General features: G+C 46.4%; 1 protein-coding gene across 3 annotated transcripts in view; it reads right to left on the bottom strand.

Annotated features, from left to right (window-relative positions):
- tefu (Serine/threonine-protein kinase tefu) overlaps window positions 1-26021 on the bottom strand; it is a 471138-nt gene that overhangs the window by 315198 nt on the left and 129919 nt on the right. For all 3 annotated transcript variants that reach the window (XM_075694675.1, XM_075694677.1, XM_075694676.1), the window contains 2 exons: window positions 24308-24421; window positions 192-388 (listed from right to left, as the gene is read on the bottom strand). In XM_075694675.1, the coding sequence (XP_075550790.1) occupies window positions 192-388; window positions 24308-24421 (311 nt within the window). The remainder of the gene's footprint in view (window positions 1-191; window positions 389-24307; window positions 24422-26021) is intronic.

Genomic DNA, 26021 nt, shown 5'->3' with positions numbered 1-26021 from the left:
CAAAACAGTTTTTCTGCTAGCTTTTCAAGAAAACTTTCATTGTGAGTGAGGCGCTCATCTTTATGCATGTTGAGTGTGCACGTACTAGCCAACTAAGTTCTTTTGCAAATGGCCCAACACTTTCAGGCTCACAGGAACAACCTGGATGGAGAAGATGTGGCGGGACACACAAATAACACTACAGCACTCACATGGATGTGCGCTTGCCAGAGGACTGGGTACAGTCCAGTATGTGTGACGACTGCTGCAGCAGCTCCTGCTTGGCCCTGAACTCAGGTGAATGCAGGTATTGCTCCATGCTCTGTAACTGTGAGTCGGCAAACTGCGCCAACCGCAGGTGGGCGGCCCACAAGGCATCTTCTGCACCCCCCGACAGAAGTTGCACGGCCTGCAAGATGATTAGATGAGAGGGTCAAAGAATGGCATCGGAATCTGATGAAATAAAGGACACAGGCAGGCACACCTTATTAGGAGTGCACATCCCTGGTGCTAGCATCACATTAGAACAACAATTGTGCAACATTAAGTCCCACCAGGTGGTCCAGCATTCCTCAGACAGTGAATGCATGCGAAAAAAATCAAGATGTATTGGCATGATTGGCAATGCTGCTCAATGTGCCTAATTCATTTTCCTGTGACCACAGACTCCCACTATATTGTTGTAAACCTTAAAGAATCTTGTTGAACGGATGACTGCTGCCTCCAGCGCCCTTGTTGGAACACTGGCTTCAACAATTCCTAGTTACTGTTAATCACTGCTTTCATTCTATGACCTTCAGCTAGATGCTATGCAGTGGCTACCACCCCTGTTGAACAATTCAGGGCAGTTCAGGGCAGGTTATGTCTCATGTGACTGCACTGCTTGTACTAGAACTGCCTCTCATCTCCAGTAAGAATGCACTGGGAAACTTTGGGCCAGCCCTTCCTCCACTCTGCTACCCAGAGAAAATGCCATTTCTGCTCCCCCACTTCCGAAATGAAAGAAATCACAGGACTGCCGAAAAAAAAAAAGAAGCCACACCTACTCACTGCCATCAGCTCGATCACATCTGGTTCTAAAAAGCAAACAATTATTTGAGATTGCTGGAAGAAAGAAAGGAGGAGAATTCTGCACCTGTGATGGCTGACACCTGAACAACAGCCAGCAAACGGAAAGAAGTAGCCATTATTAGCATAATTTGCTCAGGACATTTGCAAAATATATTATGAATGCATGCTGCTAGCTAACAAAATAGGTATTGCGTATTGTACCTACAGGCCATTATGAATATGGTGAGATGTGCGAGCTCCCCATCTTTGTTCATGCATCCCTGTGGAGGTATTTTAGTGAGCACACACAACTCATAAACAGATATCTGGCTCTTCATGTCCACTTCTCCAAAGCACTTATCCATGCTTTATAAAGGTGCAGTGTACCAGAATCTCTAATCGCTGCACAATATATACAGTTGAATTTTGATAATTCGAACTCTGAGGGACCCAAAAATTTGTTCAAGTTAAAAGGAGCACTTCTTCTTGAAGTATTTGTGCATCGTAGCACGATGCACGAACAGTGCGAGTCGTGATATATCACAGCGCACAAGCACACAGCATGCGAGGACCATGAAACTGCCCGTGCTGGCCAATGCTCACTTCCCCGATAACGGCAGAAAACGAAACTACAGGAAGCGGGCTAAGCCGATGCCGGGTCAGCGTGCAGATCTTTAAAGATAAGGGAGTTGAGCGGCAGGACGAGGGGAGTGCATTCGTAAGGGGGGACGGGAGCGAAGCGGATTTGCTTTCCTGCCAGCTTGATGGATGGCACTAATTACCTATGCCAACTAAGCCCCCCTGCAGCACCTAAGACTGCCATGGCGTATTTGCCAAGGCAGGATTGGGCTTCTGCCACTGCTTTCCTCTGCATTCTCACGTGCGTTTTCCTTCATCTGCCAACAGATTGGGGCTATGTTTATGTTCTTCGTCCTGCATTCTTAAGGCACCATTTCTTATGAAGATGACGAGTCGTTGCCTCCCATCTGTTGCGGCGTTGCCAGGTGCAAAAGATAAGGAGAATTAGGTACGGGGTGTTGCCCTCACGTCCTTTTATTCAGGGTCAAGCTCGTTGTAGAGAATCAGATGTGGCACACTGTCTCCGACAACCTTTCCATTGGGACATCTCTGTTTAGACTCACCATTGTAAAAAAAAAAAAAAAAAAAAAAAGAAGTTGCAGTTTTGATTACAAGGTGAAGCATCGACTGCGATAGCAAATTAGTGGAAAGCTACACGAAGCAAGAATAGTAGTTTTATCGGCCATCTAAAGTTGTAAACATAGGCATAATAACTAAATTAACAAGGACGATGTCATGCACGCACAAGAAAACATGAACACATCTCACTCAATGACCGCAAAAACTCGCTGTCAAAACACTGGCATGAGAAAACACGGCAGCAACAGCGAACGAGGTAACATTCGTGCTGTCTATCACTTCAATGAACAGTGAACACTGAGAACACACGGCATGCACAAAGCTACAAGTTGCCAATGCACCTAGACTGCCCCCAACATAGATTGCTCTCATGATGTGGTCACGCGACTGCATGCAGCTACCACATGTGCAGTTGCAGTCGTAGTAGAACACCGCTCCCCACACCCGCTGCCTCACAATGTCGGGTGCCTCACTTCCTCCCCGCTCCGCCGCTTTCGCGTTGAGTGAGATTGAGCCACGATTATCGGCTCCCCTCACACGCTTTCACTGGCGCATACAGCGTAGGGCGCGCGGCGACTGTGTTATCGCCTTTGGACTTTATACCGAACCTCATGCCCGACATTGAGGGGTCTCTCCTAAGCTTTTCATCTATGGCAGGGTCAGAGCAATGCTGGGGCCGTATTCTGTAGCGGTTCGCTTTGGAACCGGTTCGGTCTGGCTGCTGCCATTGGTTGGAGCTTCGCTGTCGTCATCCCTGGTGGGCGGGACGACAAATTTTGTTGACGTCACACAAGTTGTAAATCATCTGGAAGGGAACCGGTTTCCTGCTACAAGAGGAACCGCGGAGAAGTGGTTCGCTCAAGGGTCGCGCGCGGTGGCGAGCATGATGTTGAGGGTTGCTAGGGCAACTGTAGCTGCCGGCTAGACTCGCGCCAGCTGACGAGCGGGCACCTAGACGAGACGAGACAGAGACGGCAATGGCGGCTCCTTTGGTTGTGCTGCTGGCGAGCACCGGAAGACAACGACGCGACGAGAGGCAACAACGCGACGCGTTCTGCATGGCCGAAGAAGAGTTTCGAAGGCATTTTAGGCTCTCCAAAGACATAGTGCGACGTCTTTGCGATGAGCTGGAAGAACATCTCGGACCTCAAAGATTTCATGGTGTCGACACTACTATGAAAGTGCTGTGCGCGCTGTGGTTTTTTGCCATCAGGAGCTTTCAACAGTGCGTCGGGAATGAAGAAGCGATTGCACTGTCGCAGCCTTCGGTCAGCCGGACCATTACAGCCATCGCCAAGGCCATTACGGTTGGGGGCAAAGAAAAAGGATGGGTTAGATTCCCATCCATGGCGCAACAGAAAGCCGCTGTCAGCTGCTGGCCTAACACACACGACACCTTTGCTAGGTAGGGGTGCTCCTCGACAAATGAAACGAGTATTTCGCGCTGCCTCGGTGAAACATGAGGACCCAGCCGCCTGTCCTTGTGCGACGACACCGTTTCGGTTTCGGCGCGCGAACAAGTCCAAAACGTAAACAAAGCGAGGCAAGTTGTTTGCATAACGTATGGCACACCACCTAGCGACTAAATAAGAAAATAACACAAATAAAATTACAACTCCCAGTAGCCGTCCGCGCCGCAAGCTCACATTTATTACTGAAAATGATATTTGCAAATGTTCTATACAAACCAATGTTTTTTTATCAAACCAGCAACATCCTTCAATTGCTATACCGTCCCCCAAGTACAAACAAAAATGATGACGTGATCTTCCGGCAGACCGCCGCTAGTTGATTAGTTCCCCTCACGCCGCCCCGTTCCACTCTTACTCCGAGTGACGTAATCCAGACGTAACAGCCAGACCGAACCGGTTCCAAAGCGAACCGCTACAGAATACGGCCCCCGGTCGGGGGTGCCGTCGCATGATTTGGCGCACTACTGAGAGCATTGACGAAGCACAGTATGTTTGAATTAACCGTCGAAAATGCTTGCGTGTTCCTATTACTGGGAATTTTCGCCCATTGGAGAACACGCAACTTTGATGGGACCACAGCATCCGAAACAAACTGGAAGTTTGAATTAAGCGTGCTCGAATTAACGAGATTTGACCGTAGCACCTCTTCCTATCCACAATCACTTTCTCTTCCTCTCCAGCACATAAGGCATGTACAAATCTGGGCACCACTAGTGCGTCGGGTGCTTTTTTGGCTGAATGGACTTTTTCTGAAAAAGCCGGGGCCACGCCAAGCTTCTCTACTATTTTAGGAGAGCACACTGTTGGGCGAGTCGGTCGTACATACTTAAAGAAGGGAATTGCGCTAAAAAAGACACGGACGAGTAAGGACATGGATGGCATGTGCATTTAGGCAATGATTGGATAAGAATCTAGGTATATATTTATGTTCTTTCTGAATAAAATCAGTCTCGAGTTTGCGCCCGTCCATGTCCTTACTCGTCCGTGTCTTTTTTAGCGCAATTCCCTTCTTTAACTTCTCTACTATCGCTGGCGCTTCTCATTCCCCTAGACAAGCTGCACAGATCCGACTCCTCCATTCCTCAGTTGCACCGCAGTGTGGATGTGCTGCACATGGGGACTTCTTTCTTTACTGAGCTGAGCGCCTCTCCCCCCCCCACCCCCTCCACTAACACATCTCCCTCTTCCTTCAATTCACATGAAGAGGTCAAATAGAGTCAAACAAGGGATGTCCCTAAAGCCAGCATTTTGACAATGCGACTCACATTCACCAGGGAAATAACTGCCATGGCCTCCTGGAGGAAATGAGTGTCCGTGAAACTTCTTTCCTTCTCTCGCCATCCACAATGGCAAAATCAAAATAAGTTGGTGCACCCCATAACAAAGATAACCAATGAAGCTAACCCCTCCCCCCACCCCATTCTTGGCTACCTACACTGCAACTTACGCTTAGCACCTTCTTCTGTAAAATTATTAGCTGTCAGGGAGAGGAGAGAGGCAACAGGCATACTAATTATATTACTGCTAATGCTAATCACATGTTAGGATATCTTCGTCGTAACTTTTCTACCATTAGTACTTCGGTAAAATTGACACTCTACAAAACCCTCGTTCGCTCAAAACTTGAATACGCATCTGCCATTTGGGATAACAATCAAGCATCACTAACCGTAAACCTTGAAGCAATTCAAAATCGAGCAGCTTGCATTATTTTATCTAACTATTCCTGCCATTCCAGTGTTACATATATGGAAAAAAAAAACTGGATCTGTCAGATCTTTCATTACGCCGCAAATGTGCTCATCTTTGCCTATTCCACAAAGTTTATCACTCTAACCATGTGCTCAAGAATCAACTTATCCCCCCATCTTTCTATCGAACAAGTACCATGATTCTTTTTTACCCTGCACAAGTGTCGACTGGAACCACCTTCCTGCTTCCATCATTCAGATCACAGATATATTTTCATTTAAAACAGCAATCTACCACGATATCGCTTAACGTTGTTTGCATACCATTGTCTGCATATTACATTGTTTTGTTATGTACCACTCCTTTCTGTAATGCCCTAGGGCCTTGAAAGTATGTATAATAAATAAATAAATAAAAACATCCGTTCACTGGGCCGGCTGTTCTATTCTCTGCTTCATCATCTTCTCGCACTAGCTGTCCAAGCGTCCTAGGACATGTGCACTTTGTCTTCACATAGGTCATAATGCTCTACTCAGGCGAAGGCCAGAATATGCACGCGCTGTTACGGTTGGCGTGCAACACCCTGGGCAAAAAAGATGCTCAAAGACCATGCCTAATCGAAACGAAGAATGGATTCATAATTTGCTATGGCTGTCTCGAGTGGTTTCCGGTCTGGCAGGTGCCCCGCGGCGATGACAGGTCCCTTTGTGCGTGCGACTCTAGGGAAGAACCCTTTTCGCAAACTGTGCGACTCCAGGGGAGCACCCCTTCCGCAAGCTGTCCGACTCCAGGGGGGACCCTTTGTGCAAATCAAACAGGACTCGCAGGTTGCTGCCAGAGGAGGCAAGCATGTGCAAACATTACCTGGGAGAAAGGATGAGCCACCCATCCCTGACCAGACTCCGTGGGTTGCCGCCAGAGGAGGCAAGCACGTGCCACGTCACCTGAGAGAAGGGATCAGCCGCCCATCCCCGACCAGACTCAGTGCATGTCACATGACATTGACGTGAGCAAGATCCCGCCTACGATATTAGTGGGCCTATTTAAGGGGCCCCACAATGTACTTTTCAATTCATTCCTTCTCTTCTTATCCTTCACCAACCATTGAATAAACAGTGCAAGTTTCGCACTAGAAATCGTCTTGTCCCTGCCAGGTCGCCATGGTCTACCGGACGCCTGCAGCCCACCGACAACGCCACGCTACCCAATAGTAATACCGGTCGAGGGTCGAGAAACAGGTGTCGCAACAAAGGTTGGCAGCAATGGGATATGCTACCCTGGAGACCCCAACTTTGGACGACATCTAAGAGATCCTCTCCTCTTCGTCCTGGTGACAACGTTTGGAAGGAAGGTGCCAGGATTCATGACTGCACATGGTGAATGCGCGGCTTTTCTTCACTAAGATATGATTTGGCTTTACGTGTATTTTTGGGAAGTACAGTATAAGGGTTGGTTATATTCCGCACATGATAGAGAAATGTGCAGAATATAACCAACCCTTATATATAGCTTTCGTTGATTACAAGAAACGGTTTGATTCAGTCGAAGCCTCAGGAGTCATGGAGGTATTACGGAATCAGGGTGTAGACGAGCCGTATGCAAAAATACTGAAAGATATCTATAGTGGCTCCACAGCCACCGTAGTCCTCCATAAAGAAAGTAACAAAATCCCAATAAAGAAAGGCGTCAGGCAGGGAGATACAATCTCTCCAATGCTATCCACAGCGTGTTTACAGGAGGTATTCAGAGACCTGGATTAGGAAGAATTGGGGATAAGAGTTAATGGAGAATACCTTAGTAACTAGCGATTCACTGATGATATTGCCTTGCTTAGTAGCTGAGGCGCCTAGATATTGAGTTTCTGAAGGCTCAAAATACTGAAAGACTACCAGAGGCACGAGAAAGCGAGCGCAGAATGACAGACCTGATGGCACCCTACGCAGTAGGAGGGGACATAGGTTATCTTCTGGTGCAGTTTGAGTGCACGTGTGAAAAGGCAAAATTCACAAGAAACACGTGGCCGCAACGCTTGCTTACGTTGCTGCCACATAAGTTAGCTGATATCATTGCCCAGATGGGGAAAGAAGAAGCAGAGGACTTTGATAAAGTCAAAGCGAATCTGCTTAGAAAGTATACATTATCAGTAGAAGCATTCAGGCAAAAATTCAGGAAGGTCGAGGAGACCAAAAGTGAGTCATACTCAGATTTTGCATACGCCTAGGAGGTAAGCCTGAAAGAATGGCTCAGAGAAGAGGGAGCACTCGGCGACACCGAAAAGACAATGCAGTTCTACCAGTTCTACCGCTGGCTGCCAGAAAACATCAAGCATTGGGTTCAGGATAGGCCAGGCGTGGACACTATCACGAGAGTGGCCGATCTCGCTGAGGAGTATGTAACTCGCTGTGCGTTTGAAGGCAACGAAGCTCCTAAGAAGGAGATTAATAAATACAGACCCAGCAAGCCAGAGCGATGGTTAAAGTCGAGTCAGTATAAAACCAAGGAAAGGTCAGATTCGGCGAAAATTAGTGATGAGAACAGCAAGGGAAAGGAGGAGTCATCGAAACAGAGGGCAGAAAGGCAAAAGAAAAAAGCTTTCGAGGCAAAGAAACCAGTAGTTTGCTACAACTGCCAGCAAACGGGGCATATCATCATGGGGTGCAAAAATCCCAAACTAGTGTTGATGTCACTAACTAGTAACAAGGAAAATCTGAAATTGCTAGAACCATACTCTTACGAATGATGCTTATTTACAGAGTGAAACGAGGTCCGAGATGGAAGCTACAGACCAGGCCCAGCCGGCGCAGAGTACCCCGAGATCATGCGCGCCCATTCTACTTCTTTCTCTGCATCAGTCGCGCAGTGCTGCGACATTTTCCCCGGGGGCAGACGAAGCTCGCTGAGCGAGTTAAAGGGGCCTGTGACTGTACTGCTTTAGTCTGGCCACGTGAACAACTTGCGTCGCACGTGAACGCCGATTACTTGCCGTCACTTTGGCGACGACATAGTTCGCATCACTCAAGCGGCTGAGTATAACGAATGGTCCGGTGTAAGTGGTGAGAAACTTGCGGTACAATCCCTTTTTGCGAACAGGTGCCCACAACCAAACATAATCACCGTGAGTAAAGCTGACGGGAATATGCCGCGCATCATAGCGAATCTTGCTGTTGCCTTGTGAAGACAACGCCCTAAGATGCGCCAGTCGACGTGCTTCCTCAGCACGACACAGAGTTTGGGCAATGGAAGGATCTTCTTGGCACGATAAAGGTAGAATAGTGTCCAGAAAGCTCTGGGGAGCGCGTGCATACAGCAAAAAGAACGGCGCATATCCAGTAACTTCATGCTTGGCACTATTGTACGCGTACGTTACAAAAGGTAAGACGGCGTCCCAATTCTTGTGGTCAGCAGCGACATACATTGATAACATGTTGGTAAGGGTTCGATTCGTCCGCTCCATGAGGCCATTGGTTTGCGGGTGGTAAGGAGTGGAATGCCAATATGCAGAACCACAAAGCCGTAAAAGTTCTTCAACGACGTCGGCGGTGAATTGCCGTCCACGGTCACTGATGACAACCCGGGGAGCGCCGTGACGAAGTATGACATGATGCAACAAAAATGAAGAGACATCGGCTGCAGTGGCGGATGGAAGTGCCGCCGTTTCCGTGTAGCGAGTAATATAATCTACGCATACTATAATCCAGCGGTAGCCAGCTGACGTTTTTGGGAGCGGACCAAGCAAGTCGATGCCGACTTTTTCAAAGGGTTGCGTCGGTGACCTAACTGGTTGTAAATAGCCTGCTGGGGCCGGTGTCGTTTGCTTGTGGTGCTGGCAAACAGTACAGCTGGCGACATACTGTTTCGTTGTTTTCCAGAGCTTGGGCCAGAAGAATCTCTGTCTAAGTCGGTGTAGTGTGCGTGCAAAGCCAAGGTGCCCGGACGCGATATCGTCATGCTTGGAACGAAGGACAGCAGGGCGCAGATTTTCGGGCACAACTAGAAGCAATGGGGGACCATCTGCCGAGTAATTTTTTTTGTACAGCAAACCATTACGAAATGTAAACAGTGTTGTTCCTGCTGGCTCACGTGCAGCTGCCCGTAGGGATTTCAAGGTAGGGTCGCAACGTTACTCGCTCTCGAAGGTACGCAGGTTTGGAAAGTCGGATGAGTTGGAAACCAGGTAGTCATCGAAGTCATCATCCTCAGCTTTAGTGTGAGGCGAAGGGAGACGGGATAGGCAATCACCATCCGTGTGACAGCGCCCGCTCTTGTAGTTAACGGAAAAGCTGTACTCTTGAAGACGCAAAGCCCAGCAGGCCAACCGACCAGACAGGTCACGCAGCCCAACCAGCCAACAGAGTGAATGATGGTCAGTCACTATCGTGAATGCGCGGCCATGTAGATACGGACGGAACTTCTGAATGGCGAATACGACTGCTAGGCACTCGAGTTCAGTAACGGTGTAGTTTGTCTCCGCTTTTGTAAGTGTCCGACTAGCGTAGGCAATTACATGCTCACGGCCATCGCAGAGTTGAACAAGCACAGCGCCAACACCCGCACCGCTGGCGTCAGTGTGCAGCTCAGTTGACGCCTCCGGATCAAAATGCCGCAATATCAGTCCAGAAGTCAACAAAAATTTCAGCTGTTGAAACGCCAACTCGCAGTCAGCAGTCCACAAGTATGGGGTGTCTTTGTGAAGGAGAGACATGAGGAGAGAGGCAAGCTGTGTGAAATTCTTGATCAAGCGCTGGAAATATGAGCAAAGGCCCAAAAAGCTTCGCAGATCTTTCACCGTTTGTGGCTGTTGGAAGTCGTGAACCGCTGCTATCTTTTCAGGGTCTGGTCGTATGCCGTATTTGTCGCCCAGAAAGCCTAGTACGAGGGCTTGACGCTCACCGAAATGACATTTCTTTGAGTTTAAAATAAGGCCAGCTTGCTGGATACAGTCAAGAACGATCGACAGGCACTGATTGTGCTCGTGAAATGTCCGGCCGTAGATAATGACGTCGTCTAAATAGCATATGCAAATTTCCCATTTGAGTCTGCGGAGCACGGTAAATTCACTTCGAAATGTCTGGTCCCCTATCGTAACTGAAACAGAACAGACCCCAAGTGGGCGTAACATTTCCCCACCAACTCCACGAAAGGTAGCATTCCGATCGCAAGAAAACATGACTTTTTGTCCAAGACGATTTTTGAAGGACAGGCTCATAACAGAAACTGCCACCCCGGTGTCAACTAAAGCAAAAGCACTCACATTGTCAACTAAAACGCACACTTTCGTTTTTTAACAATTTTACACAAGGGGGTCTTGATGAAGACGAACATATTGCGGCCTCACCCCCGTCGGTCGCACCAGCTAGTTGCCCAGCGGCGGTGGTGATAACGAGCGACGACGAGGTGATGGAGAGCGTCGTTGTTGTGTCGGTGGTGGTGTCAGGCTGCGATCGGAAATGGGGGAGTCGCTGCAATTCGTGCGTCCCTGCTGCAGCCGCCGGAAGGAACTGGGATACAGCCAGGGCTCATCAGCGAGCACGCGGGGTGTGTAGGAATTAAACCGTGGAGCACGCTGCTGGCGGCGGTGGCAATACCTAGCAATGTGTCAAGGCACACCGCAGCTGTAGCAAATGCGGGAGTCGCGGCTTGTCTCGGGTGACACCGGTGACATGGGTGTTATGGGTGGAAACGTACTCTCAGGCTGGTTGTAGGAAGGAAGAGCCCGCGGAACAAATCGTTGTGGTGCATCTTGTCGGCGTCCCAGACTTGTCGGTTGCGGTGGCAAGTTGCAGCTCTCCGTACGATCACCATAGGTCCTGCGAGGTTCTCGGTAACTCTGAGGTGCCCAGGTGGCCGGTGGCACATGAGAGCGATGATCAAACGCACACTGATGGCACACATGAGCGTCGTCAACAACTTTAAGGTGTTCAAGCTCTTCTTTAACCACTTGCCGAATCACCGAGGAGATGTCGTCGTGGGTTGGGACGGACAGACTTGCAATAGTAGTAACGTTGTCCAAGCATCTAAACTTTGGCCCAATCCTTCTCATTTTCAGCGCTTCAAACGCTCAGCAGTGTTTCCTCAGATCAGACGGAGTACTAAGATCTTCCTTCGTTATAAGAAAATTATAAACATCTTCAGCGATTCCTTTAAGCAGATGTCGTACTTTGTCTTCGTCTGTCATAGTAGCGCTGACGATTGCGCATAATTTCAGAACAGCCTCTATGTACGTTGTACACGTTTCGCCAGGTAATTGAGCTCGTCGGGAAAGCGTCTGCTCAGCCTTCTTTTTCTTAGAGATCGGGTCCCCGAAGCACTTGGTGAATTCCTCTACAAAATTGTCCCAGATGGTCAGAACGCTCTTGTGGTATTCAAACCAGAGGAGCGCGGTTCCAGTGAGAAAAAAAAAACACGCTATCGAGCTGCTTCGTAGTGCTCCAGTAGTTGTGGCGACTCACTCTGTTGTAGTGTTTAGGCCAGTCGTCGACGTCTTCGTTCGCCTTCCCCGAAAAGGTGGGTGGCTCTCGCAGCGGTGTCCAGTAGCCAGACTGACCTGCGTGATTGCTGTCTGGTCCGCCACAGGTGGGGTCGTCACTGCCTTCTCCGGAATCGGCCATGTCCGCTGCTTGTGGTCGTAAACCAGCCAAGCGCCTACTCCGTCGGACAGTTGGTAGAGCTGGGTCGTCCAGGACTGTCCAAGATTTACCCAGCACCTCCACCAAAGATGTTACGAATGATGTTTATTTACAGGGTGAAACGAGGTCTGAGATGGAAGCTACAGGCCAGGCCCAGCCGGCGCAGAGTACCCCGAGATCACGAGCGCCCACTCTACTTCTTCTTTCTCTGCCTCAGTCGCGCAGTGCTGCGACAATACATTCGAGACCTCGTGGTAAACGGCAAACAGTGTCTGCAGCCACAATGGATGTGGTGCACCCGTTGTACGTAGAGGAAGGCCAGTTCACGGGAGAATGTTAGTGCTTGTCCTGTCTGCGTCTAGTCTGTGTCTGTGTCCTTTCCCGCTACAACCCAAGATCATGTGATCAAACCTCCGGGTTGTGTTCCTGGAAGGCTGGCCTTATTTATAGCCAACTGGAAGGCCAAGTCCCTCTCAACTTGGTCAATCAAAGGTGGTGGTTGCTTGTACTGCATGCGCCTCCAGAAACGCTCCATGAGGTCATCAGCAGCCTTCGCCAACTCCGCGAGACTGGTGAACTGCCTTCCCTCCACCAAATCCTGGAGTTGCGGGTGCATCTGCCGCAGCACGCGGTCAACCTTTTCCGACTTGGGTACTTCACCACCAATCTGCTCGCAGTAGGCCGCGATTGTATATATTAATTCTTTTAAATTTTCTTGCGGATGTTGCATCCGGAGCTCCAGCTCTTGTTTCAAGCGGCGCTTCGCATCAATGGAGGAGAACTCCGTGATAAATGCCGCAGTGAACTACTCCCACGACAAAAACGAGGCATATAAGGCATTCATCACCTGTTTTAAACGCCTATACCATGATCATTTCCCTGAGAAAACTGTAAAAAAGTCCCCTAGAAGTCGTAAGCCATGAATAAATCGAGATTGCCTTAGAATGATTAAAAAGAAAGACCAGTTATACAAGAAACTTATGAGGACCAAGTCCCTTGCTGATATAGGCAACTTTAAACAATACCGCAATAAAGTAAAGTCTTTTCTCAGAAACGAAAAAAGAAACTTTTTGTACAATGAGTTTGACAGGGAGTTCTGTGATGGTAGCGCACAAGTTTGGAAAAAAGTTAATAAATTATTAAACCGAGCACAGTCTATGTCAGGAGTTACAGAGCTTTGGTTTGAAGGTGAACGTATTGAGGGTGTTGCACTTGCAGATAAATTTAATACGTTTTTCAAAGATATTGTAAATACCGGTCTGCGTTCAGATTTTGCTTGCAACACTAAATGACGGAATAGCAATAGTATATTTTTGGAACCTACGGATGACACTGAAGTGTGCAGTACTTTTACTTCCTTTAAGAACAACAGGTCTTGTGATATAGATGGCATTCAAATCTCACCTGTAAAATTTGTCCTCACTCTAATAGCACCAGTATTAGCTTATATTTATAACCTTGCCTTATCGAGCGGGTCTTTTCCAAAGCAGATGCAGAAATCTAAAGTAATAGTATTATAAAAGCGGTGATAAAAATAGCATGTCAAGTTACCGACCGATTTCCATTTTACCATTTTTTTCGAAAGGGTTGGAGAAAATTATTGAAAAACGGTTAATGAAATTTTGCAATAGGTTTAAATTGTTATCAACAGCACAACATGGCTTTTTGCGAGGTAAATCTACCGAATCAGCTTTATTGTCTCAAAAAGAAATTATTCTTAACGCTTTTGAAAATAAAGAATTGTGCATCGGCATCTTCATAGATTTCTCAAAGGCTTTCGATGGCCTTAATCATAATACCTTACTTAAAAAATTAGACCTTTATGGCATATGTGGCACTCCACTTGAACTACTGAAATCGTACTTGCGTCATCATCTACAATGCGTTAAAATAGGGCCACATATATCTTCATTTCAAACTATTACTGCTGATGTCCCACAGGGTAGTATTTTAGGACCTCTACTTTTCATTTTATATATAAATGACCTTGTTTTGACTGTTAGCCAGCCGAAATTTGTAATTTATGCTGACGATGCAAGTTTACTTTTCACAGGTAGTTCCATAATATCTCTGGTTTCTGTTACTAACAATGCTCTTGATAAACTTAAGGAATGGTCTGAAGCAAACTCTTTACTCATAAACACGAAAAAAACTAAAGCGGTTCTATTCAGTACAAGACAGTTTCCCACTCAACCCGATATACATATATACATAGGCGATTCACGTGTCTAGTTTGTAGACACTGTCAAGATTTTAGGGGTAATTTTTAGCAAGACCATGAGCTGGGACACTGAAGTTCAGTTCTTTATGAGTAAACTGGCAATGTGCACATGAATTCTCGCAAAATTTCGGCATTTTCTGCCCGAACGCATAAAATTAATTATTTACAATGCGCTGTTTGTATCCCACCTAAATATTGTTTCTTGGTTTGGGGTACTACCACTAAAACAAATATTAATAAAATATACATGCTTCAAAAGAAAGCTGTACGCTACATTGCAAACGTAGATTACCTTGCTCACACTCAGGAACTGTTTGCTCGTTACCAAATTTTGCCGATTAATACCGTGTACGAATTACTTAGCATTAAAATATAAGCGTTGTATCCAAAATAACCAGCTTAGTTTTCTTGAATTACCCTGTCTCAGTCAAAATCGTTCAGAATACTACTTTCGCAAAAAAGAAATTTGGCACACTCCCTTTTCCCGTACAATGTACGGGCAACAGATGCTCCGACATAGCCTGCCCACTGTTTTGAATAAATTATTGTCAAGGGGTATAATTCCTGAAACATGTTCACTTGTTGACATGAGAAGTGCATTAATTCACTAATATCTTCTTTTTGAAAGCCGCATTCATGTATTTTTTTTTTCGTATCTTGCTGCGATGTATCCTGTGTAAATTTATCTTGCTGCTATGCATTGCTGTGTGTGTGTTTTTTTTTTACTATTATGCTGTGTTTTTTCTGTTTATGCTTTGTTCACAAACTCATGCATATACGAGATATTTTTGCCCTTGTCAAATAGCCAGAGTGTTACTATGACTTTTACACTTTGCGCTTTCACTGTGTGCCTTGTACAGGGGGGCTCGGGCGTCCCTCAAGTGATTGTGTTCACTTTTTGCCCGGGCCTACCCGCATCGTTGATTTTTTGGCGATGTAAAAATAAACTTCAACTTCAACTTTAACTTCAAATCGCCACCACAACTTCGCGCTGCCTTCCAGCACAGCGGGCACAATGTGTGTAAGGCCTCTTGCCGGCGGCGACATTGCTGACCAAACAGAATGTTTGAAGCCGGTCCAAAAATTCCTCGGGGGACTGCGGGTCGTTGAACCCCTTATACCTTGGAGGCTGACCCGGCTGACCTCCTGTGAAGCACGGAGCGCAGTCGCTCGCCAGTTGAACCGCCGCCGCCGTTGTCATAGAGCCCATAAACACTGCCTCAGCCACCATCAGTCTTCGTCTGACCGCTGCCGCGATTTGCTCGCATTCTATGGTGAATCTGTTGGTCTGCCCCAGCAGATGCTGCACTAATTCTTCGGGGACGTTCACTGTCTCGTAAATGTCCACGTCCACGTAAATCCCGGACGAGCCCTCACTTGTCACGCTTGACGACACGCCACACGTTCATCCCGAACTTATCCTTTATTACTGCACACCAACCTTGCACACCACACGACCACACTCAGAGTCTCTGCCTTCACCCCTCTCCTCCCGCACACTAACTCACTCCCGCTGCTGTCTTCCCCGCACTCACGCCACTTCTTCTCCACTCAGTCAACTATTGTTGATACCGTGCTAGGCCTCTGAGAACCATGGCTCCTCATCGGGGGTCTTGGGCTTGTTTGCCCTGGCCCTTGGGTGTAACAGCTCCGTTGGTGGGGAGAGGACTACGCGCTTCGTAGACGTGGCAGAATACACATGAGAACACCGGTTCAGGGCGGTAGTTGTAGACGTTAACTCCCGGCTTACACACACATGCAGCGTCAACACAGAACACCCAGAAACAGCGGAAGAGGTTGCGATTGCGCTTGCACTTACCGACCCCCTCTGCGAGGTACTTCTTAGTGACTCACAATCTGCAGTCCATAACTACGTATGGGGGCACATTTCCTCTGACGCTCTCCAGTTCCTAAGGAAATCTGGTCGACAGCACTTCGATAGCACTGCATTCATGTGGTTCCCGGCGCACGTTGCCACCTCCACCGACAAGGGCCCCTCTAACTTGAACGAGGTAACAGACCGCTCTGCACAAGAACTGACCCGCCGCGCAAAATGGGAGACCCCTTCTTCGAGTTTGGAGCTCCTGGTTCAAAACATGCAAGAACGCTTAGTCAGATACAACGACAGTTATTGAAAATACCTAATAGGCCCGAAGAATGGGCATTGAGTAAGGGAAGCTTCAAAAATTTCACGCAGTATAAAGACCAAACAATTATACAGAACGTAAAGCGCTTTGTTAAAGGGCCTTTGAAACGGTTCGAACAAATTTTGTATACGCGTAGGGTACAGCTAAAGTAGAACATTTGCACCACAATTTAAGTGAAGCGTTACGTATTAATGGAGCTACAAGCGATTACAAGTTACCCTCCTCCCTAGCCATGCTTTTCCCGTCAACTCGTTCTTCGAGCGGTCGGCGCTAAGCTCCGCCTTCACTGGTTCTGCATCACGATGCGACGTCACATCATCCACTTCCGGTTGTTTTGGAGCCCAGCTCCACCCGCGAGAAACCTCTCCGCTAGTCACTTGGCCGTCGACCCCAAGCGAGAGCTATCGAAGCAGCGTGCGTCACGAACATTTTGTCGTAGCGCCGAACATGTCAGGTATTCCGGTAATCACACACTTCCTGAATATTTAGACGGAACGGTGGAGGCATAAACTCAAGGTGATGAAGGAACTTTAACATAGACATACGTGAGCTGCCTGATCGGTCGCCACGGTCCAGCCACCCATTGGCGCAGAGCTTAACCAGGCAAACAAAGAGCTAGTATTGCTCTAACCAAGTGTAAGACATTTTAAACATTTACAAAAACAACGTGTTAACGATTACACTCCTGCGAAAAATTTACACCAGCAGCAAAGAAGAATACATTTTGGTACTGCTACTGGGTGTGGTTGAGCTCTATGCCACAAGGTGGCTGCACCGTGCAGACCATTCACATTTGCGCTTCTGTTCATCCCTGAAATGACATGCAAGGGGACATGGCCAGGTCCTGTCCCCTTGTGCTTGCATTTACCCTAATACCGGACTTGCAAAACGCTATTGCGTTAATAATCTTCTGGTGTAAAGTGACGGCCGCAATCGCACAAATCCTGTCGCCGATCGGATAGCGGCAGTCTGATGTGCTGGAGCCAGTCCGATCGTCTACTGACTTGCAGAGGAGCACGATATCGCAGCTTGACATATTGCCAGTCGCTACGTTTGCAGTCCACAATGCAACAAAGTCGAATCATAGCGCTTGCGAAAAGCAAACCGACACTGACGGCGGAGCTCTCGTCAAAGACAAAGCACGTTGTAACACAAGCAGACGACACTTGCTGTGTGCCGGAAGTGCTTAAGTGTACTGAAAAATTGTTCTTGTGCATTCTCTTTATGTTACTTTCTTTTTATAAAAACAAATTAACTAACATTCCAACTATTACGAACATCATTCGTTTACCATAAAGTTGCAAAAATTATCGATCACACCCCCTAGTCAGCCAATCAGATATCTCGCCCCACTGACGTCATATGGTTGATTTCGGTCATATAGGTAGGGGCGGCTTAAAATTCTACTCAGCAGTGTGCTGCGATCGGCAGCGATGTGCATTTTTAGAACCTTATAATAAATTACCCGCTTTACGCGGAGCACTTAGATGTGTCAATTAATGATCAGAAGGACCTACTCTAACGACTCAGTACATTTGTAGAAAATCGTCGAAATCGTTTCAGGGTCCCTTTAATAATAATATAACGAAGAGTCAAGTTTACACAAGCTCTAAAATTCTCGGATCAAAAAAAAAAAAGAAAGAAAAAAAGCCATACAAGCAACGCAGACAATCTTTTTAGGTAAGAAATGAATGTTTATGTCGTGACAAAATTTTTCTTTGTTAGCTTCAGCTACCAGGATATCGGGAAGGTCGTTCCACAAGCAGATGACACGTAGAAGTGCAGATGAGTTAAACGCGTCTGTTTTACCATAGATGCGCGTGAAAGAAAGGTGATTATGCAATCTTCGTGAGGTGAATGGAGAAACTTGCAGAGCTATTGGTGATGGCCTTGGCCCGTGAACATACTTGTGAAACAGCAAGAAAAGTGCTACATCACGACGAGTTTTCAAAGAAGGAATTGATAAATTGTTTTTAATTTGCGTTATACTTTCATTGCTGTTGTAAGTTAGTGAGATGAATCGAACGGCTCTATTCTGAACTGATTCTAGCATAGTGGTTAAACAAATGTAATGAGGGGACCATATTGAAGACGCAAATTCAAGTTAAGGGCGAACGAATGCAAGATAGGCTAATTTGCGGACATTTGGCGGTGTCTTACGGATGTTCTGGTGTAAATATCCCAAGGATCAGGAGGCATTTCCGGAGATCTTGTTGATATGTGTAGTCGAGAAAAGGTTTGATGTCAGCGTTATGCCTAGGTATTTGAAAGAAGTAACTACAGACACAGGATTGTTATTAATATAGTATGAGAAGTCGGAAAGGAAATGTTTGCGAGTGAAAGACATTACTTTACATTTATCTGGATTAGGCGACATTAGCCAGGTGCTATACCAACTGCTAATAAGGTCAAGATAATTTTAAATTTTTTTGTGGTCATCAGTACTGCCAATTTCTCTGTAAATTATACAATTGTCAGCAAAAATCCGCACATGAGAAGATATGTTATTTGGTAAGTCGTTAATATACATCAGGAAAAGTAGTGGACCAAAGACCCTGTGGCACACCAGATGATGATGATGTATGGTGTTTTGTGGCGCAAGGGCCAGATTCGGCCAAAGAGCGCCATGACAAGTGGTAATGTTAATGTATTATGGAAGATGTGACTTGGCTGTAAAGTGGCCTAAAAATAGTCGCAGTAAAGTGCGTAAAATCTACGTGCTATAAAATTATGACGATGACTAATGACGAATATACTATGAACACTAGAATGCATTGGGAAAATGATGCAATGTACAAAATATGTGAGATGCTAAAATTTTCTAAGAGCACTACTGCCTTGCCAGAGCCCTTGAACCCAAGGGACGAGAGGCATGCGCTATGCGAAACAACTATCACAGCTCTATCCTCTATAGAGAGGAGGCGCTACGAACGTATGGACTAATTACATGTAATACAACATCTTTCAGGAAACCAAGGACTGCGCTGGTATCAAAGAGCGGTTCTGCACCGAGTAACATAACAGGATGAAGGGGGATGTGCTGCCGGTATGCTAAGGGAAAATGTTTCTTTCTGTCATATTCGGCTTCCCGACACTCCAGGAGGACGTGAGGACGGTCAGCCTCTCCCCACATCTACCACAGGTTGGAGGCTCATTTCTAGTGAGTAAAAAGTTATGCGTGCCAAAAGTGTGTCCTATTCTTAGACGACAGAATTGGACATCTGTCCGGCGTGATTTTGTTACAGGAGGCCAGAAACCTAATTGTGGCTTTATTACATGCAGCTTATTATTTGTTTCCAGGTCCCACAAGCGTTGCCAGTAGTTTCGCAGTTTCCATCTTAAGAAAGGTTTCAGGTCTGTGACAGGGACTGCAGCGGTAGAATTAACAGTGTGTGATATGCAATTGATGTGGCCATCTGGTCCGTTAGAACGTTACCCTGGATGCCCCTATGGCCAGGCACCCAGCATATAATCACATGCTGGTTAGATACATATGCTTTACATAAGACGGAATAGAGTTCAATTATTATAGGATTTTTGTGCTTACAGAACGACATCAAAGACTTCACAACACTAAGGGAGTCCGTATATATAACTGATTTTTTGAGTTTTGATTTCCTTATATGCTTCACGGTCGACAATATTGCGTAGGCCTCAGCCGTGAAGATACTAGTTTCCGGATGCAGTAAATCGGATTCCGAGAAGGATGGACCGACAGCTGCATATGATTTTCATTAGAATAAGCACCAAAATTGACGGCACACAAGAAGAAATACAGACAGGACAAGGCGCTACTTGCAACTGTTTATTGAAATGACAAGTGACTGATTATATAGCCATGAGGAGAGGAGAATGAAAAAAGAGGGACACTGAATATGTGAATGCGCACGTGCGAGAACACTGAAGATATAGGGAATCACGCTTAATCTAAATATAAACCTTATCTAAAAACATGCTTTCATTCGTGTATATATTCAAAGACGGGGTACTGACACAGTTGTCCCCTCTTTTCTTAATCTCGTTGGCCTCCAATAATTCACGCGCAACAGAATGTTTACTTTTATACATGATTGTCGTATCATGAAGCCTCGCTTCACATACCCGTTCATCCTCATTTCTGCAGGCCTTGCAATGTGGGTCATTGCAAGGTGGGTCTGTCTGGAGGTGCCGTCTATGTGTTGCCTCTGCCGGGGGGCCTTAAAGGTCCAAACACCCAGCATCGGCTCAACCCCCAGGATCCCCTTTTCCCCAGACACGGCTAAGCCGGGCACGGCTACACACGGGAGGCTCCAACCCTCGTGTGCTCGGGTACATGGTGTTGCAACACACCAAACGCCTGCTGATGCAGACGCCCCTGCGGGGTGGCACACCAGAGGAAACGTAAGAGAGCGAGGAGGAAAAATTGTTGATCACGGTGAACTGCTGCCAATCGGTGAGAAAGTTCCAAATCCAAGATAGCGTTAGTGAATCAAAGGACAAAGAAGACAGATTAGAAATTAGTCGGCAGTGAGCTACGTGATCAAAGGCTTTTGAAAAATCTAAAAACATGCACTCAGTTTGCAGGTTTTTGTCCAGATTAAAATGTAATTCAGTCGTGAACTCAAATAGTTGCCTGTCGCATGATAAACCCTTCCTAAATCCATGTTTAGGCAGGGTTTACAACCAAGCACTACCAGCTAGACAGATAGGTATTGCCCCCACCTCACCCCAAACTGAAACATCGCCAGGTAGTCGTCTGGCAACCACTGCAGACATAAACATTCCCCAGTCCAGTGCGATTGTGGCACATTTTTCCGTACAATACCCGAGTACTCTTTGCAAGTTATGTCAGGCAACTAGAGCAACACTCTCACATATGTTGTGGGAGTTTCCTGTTATATCAGCTAAAATGACAGTAGCTCCTGAGGCTCTTGCGCCGAAGGGGGCCACTACTCTGCGTCCAACCGACGAGGCAAGGCCTCAAAGCTTCCTCATGGGAGACCTGAGCCCGGGTCGTTAAAGTTTGCCGGATTTAAAATGAAGCTGTTTCCATCCATCCATTCAATTGATGCTACTAGCACTTTTCCATGCTATATGGGCTGCTGGGTACTTTCCATCTGCATGGAAAGAAGCCATTGTCATGCCGCTTTTGAAACAGGGTAATGACCCCTCATTAGCTACAAATTACTGTCCAATAGCCCTCACAAGTTGCATCTGCAAGCTCTTTGAAAAAATGGCTAATTGGCATTTTCGGCATTTTCTGGAATCTTAACAAATTGCTTGACTCATGCCAGTGCGGTTTTAGGCCGGTCGACAACTCGCCATCTCGTTCGCATTGAGGGAAACATTCACGATGCCTTCATTCACAAACAGTTATTTCCATTGGTATTCCTCGATATGGAAAAGACACAATACTACCTGGCATTACAGAATATTGAGAGACCGCTGCGAAATAGGAATTCGTGGAAGCATATTTAACTTAATTCAGAGCTACCTTTCCAAGCAGACATTCGATGTAAGAATTGGAAACACTTTGTCTAGGTAATTTGTGCAGAAAACTGGAGTGTCGTATGGTGGTTTACTTAGCTGGTATCCTATTTATTATTAAAATCGATTCTTTACATTCCTATATTCACGAAGCTTATCTTATTCTGCATACATTGATGATGTGCAGATAGGTTTCAAGTCATGCAACCTCTCTATCAGCCATTTCAATCCTGCGAGCACAGTGCCCATCATTCGCTGGGACGTTGCAGGCACGGAACAGAGGCTGAATGAAGTGCTTTAAGTTCGTAGAGGCCACCAGGGGTTGCGAATGTTGTCTTTTCACGGTCCCGCTCATCGACCTCAATTGGCCAATATCGACTCTTGAGATCAAGGGAGGAGAAAAACTTTGCACTTCGGAGCCGATCTAATGTATCGTCGATAGGTGGAAGGGGGTATACATCCCACTTAGTTACGCTGTTCAATTTACGGTAGTCGATGCAGAATCGAAGTGTGTCATCTTTTTTCTTAACGAGCACTACAGGAGACGCCCATGGACTGCTGGAAGGCTGAATAATGTCATCTGAAAGCATCTCCTCTACTTGCTTCTTGATGATCTCTATTTCCTTTTGTGAAACTCGATACAGGTGCTGGCATACCAGTCTTGTGGCATCCTCTGTTATGATTCTGTGCTTTGCAACAGACGTGCGCCGTACCTTCGAGGAAGTGATGAAGCAGTCAGAAAAATCCTTTATCAGGGCATATATCTGTTTCTTTTGGGCTTCCGGGAGTCTCTGGTTGACGGTAATTGATCTGTCGACACTGCAGGTACGTTCCTGGCAGGGCAGTTGACGTTGTAGTTAGGCTGCATAATTCGGTCACTACAGAGAACTCGTGGAAATAGGCAATAGCTGTTTCTTGTGCGATGTGTTGGAATTCATTTCCGAAATTCGTAAGTGCAACATTTGCACGGCCATTGCTTAAGATGAGTTTTGTGTCTTCTTTCTTTTTTCGCCTCAGTGCTGGGCTTGTAGACAGTGTTTGATCTGGGAGTGGTCGCATGTACCCAGCACCTCCACCAGAAAAATGTAACGTAGATTGAAGATGGAGTCTTGCAAAATAGATGCTTCTCTTTAATGGCGGGCCAGAAGAAGAACGTGCAGCTCATGTGCTTCACTCTCTTTCATGGCGCCGACCTTTACGAGCGCCGTGCCACGGTGCGGGAGCCCCACATCATTGTGTCAATATTAATCTGGAGGATACTACTGTTACAGACGCAACCAGGCAGTCCCATTATAAACATGGTCTAAGCATCAAACCTGTATTAACATATTAACAAAGTATCATTTTTTTTTCCATGGACTACAGCCGACTGGAATTCCTTGCCGCCCTTAGTCCTGTTGTTTAAGTTGTTTGTTCCACCTAACTTTATTCCAGGTATTGTGCATTACCTGCCATTGTTAACCCAATTAAATTTGTGTTATACTTTCCTCTTACTGTATGTATTAATGCAAAGTACCATTTTTTTGCAGTAGAGAGAGAGGTAAATGAGATACAAAAAGCAGGGAGGTAAACTGGCAGATAGATATCCAGTTTGCTATCCTGCACTTGGCAATGGGTGAGGGGAGACAGAAAGATAAAGAAAAATGTACATGCATAGAAAGAGAGGGAGATTGCAGAAATAAAAGGGAAACAAAAACGCACCCACAAACACACACAGACAAAGGAAGTCAGGAGTGTTACAGCTGTTTAAACAGGTCACTTGACCAGAGGAACATCAGTAGTGCCTTCATCACCTTCTGGTGCTGTAATTCTGTATTCTGCAATGCTTTGTACCCCTTCCTGCGTGGACCCTCGAGGTTCATGACATTGAATAAATAAATGATTAAATGTGTGTTGGTTAGAATGACGGGCATTGAAGCAGCATGAAGTTCATTCCCACAAACAAAATCTGCGTGCCTATCGGCGGCTAATCGGTGCAATCTTCGCACATGCTTTTGGACTTAACGAAATATGCACTGGTTTGTTGCTGTTCCCTCAGTCTACGTTGCGTCATGATTTCGACCAGTCCTGTCGACCTGGATGAGCCTTGTACCAACAGAGGCAGCCCCGCCCAACACGGCACCATTCGATGTGTGCATTTGGCCGACATTGGAGAGTGCTCGAAGTTACAAAGTCTGCAATCAGGTCAGTCGGCGCAGTGTGGCCATGGTGCAGTCAACGCTCCTGTTGCACCGAAAACAACATGAAATGCTCGCTTGGGCGGCATCGATCATAAGGGGCCCCGATGCACACGCAACATGTGGCACTATGCAAGTCTCCTTAACGAATATACCAAATATTTGGAAAATCGAACAGTACACATTAGATTTGCAAATCGAATCATTTAAACATTCACTATTCGATTCAACTTGGTGATATTTAAGTATTCGCACAGCACTAGTCTTAAACTTGTGTGTTGCACAGGTTTCCTCAAAATGTTCTTTAAAACAGGCTCACCTTGTCGAAATACTCCTTTGCAATGGTGTCGGAGCTCTCCAAGCGAGACTCGGCCAAACATTCTCCATACAGCTGCAGCACCTCGGCATATGCACTGGTGACGCCGCCAGACTCCTGTGCAATGTAAGCAGCACTCGTCGCACATCTGTCATCATGACTAAAGTACAAGCAGAAACAAACTGAAAATGTACATTTTTTCCATAAAAATTTTAAGGTTTCAGTTATGAATCCTTCAAATCACCAAATATTTCACCCCACTTTCCAAGGTCTCCAAGCACTCCCGACATAAACCTCACAAGTGAAATAACTACAGCTGCACTTCCATGATGCACTAGCTTATCTTAACACTACTAGCAGTGCTGGAACATGTGTAGCAACTCCAGTCTCCAGTGGAACATACTAAGGATAGAACGACAGAAACCTGAGCTAGTTTGTAAGGATTCATTATGCAAAAAAGAAGTGAGGCATGCAGACAGGACACAAGAGTAGAGAAGTGGACAGTTCTGTGTAGGGCAAACGGGACGGTGTATCAATCAGAGGCTAATGGAACATAAAAGGTCGTTAACCGGTGGATCGCCTTCTAATCTTTCGCTACATTGCCAAGATTGTAACTGCATGCCAGAGTTAGATGAATGTGCGATATCTTACAGGCATAAGAATGAAGATACGCGTCTTATGGTAGAGGCATGGCATATCTATAATGGTGGAAGTGCGTGCATGAGTCAGCCTTCGATTACTATAGATAAGGAAGAGATTAAGTACCTTAACAGTTATCTCTCACGTAGACCAGCACATGTACCCGGCTGACACGTGGTGTTACCATTCCTGAGCTTGCGCAGATGAGTTTTGTGTCTTCTTTCTTTTTTCACCTCAGTGCTCCCTTCAGTTGATAGTCGGCGTTTGTGTTGTCTACTTCTTTACTCTAGTGTCCTGCCTGCACGCCTCACTTATTTTTTACAGTAAGGATATCGTGCCTGAGAGCTTCTTCTAAAACCGCAGGCAATTGAACTGGTTGTAGAAGTGTGCATGCAGCACTTATCAAATCCTGTCACACCCAATCGCGGTGATTTAGCTGGAAAAGCCTGTAGACGCATGCACACAATTTCTATGCACTACGTGAGTCTTTTCCATTTTGTTTAATTTCTGGGCATTCTTATTGCGTCAAAAAGCATGCATGCTATGCAGTGAATGAGAGTTATCAAATGACCATCTGCAGTTTCAAAAACTGCTACTTGCAAACTCGCAAATGAATACACGTGAACAGAGTGCACAATTAGCCCCAAGACCTTCGACGCCCTCTCATGCGTGGCGTCAGTGGGCAGCACTCTGCTGCCGGGCAGGTTCGGTGATTCGGCAGGTGATTCGGCAGGTTCATAGAACAGCATGTACGGAATGTTCCAGGAGACTATTCACTGCGAAATCGAGTGGAGGCACAGTAATCACTATGCTTACGATGGATTGCTTCTGGCGCCGTCTGCAAGTCATCGGGGTGTACATGTGCATGTACGGCGGTGGTTTCAAGTCGTTGTAGTTCCGTTGCAGTGGCACACTCGTAATGATTAGTTGGCCCTTTCTTGACAATGAATTGCAGCAGTTAGCCACCTGCTGTGTCTAACGTGCAGCGTATGCTGCACATTCGGTCGGCTCCTCCGTTGACCACAGTCATTCCAATTTTGTTTCTGCCGAGTAGGCTCAGCACATCACGAAAAACGTC

Source organism: Dermacentor variabilis, chromosome 6 (genome assembly GCF_050947875.1).
Source record: "Dermacentor variabilis isolate Ectoservices chromosome 6, ASM5094787v1, whole genome shotgun sequence".
In the NCBI taxonomy this organism is placed as follows: Eukaryota; Metazoa; Arthropoda; class Arachnida; order Ixodida; family Ixodidae; genus Dermacentor; species Dermacentor variabilis.
Note: the sequence above shows the minus strand (reverse complement) of the source record. Positions and strands in the feature narration are given on the sequence as shown.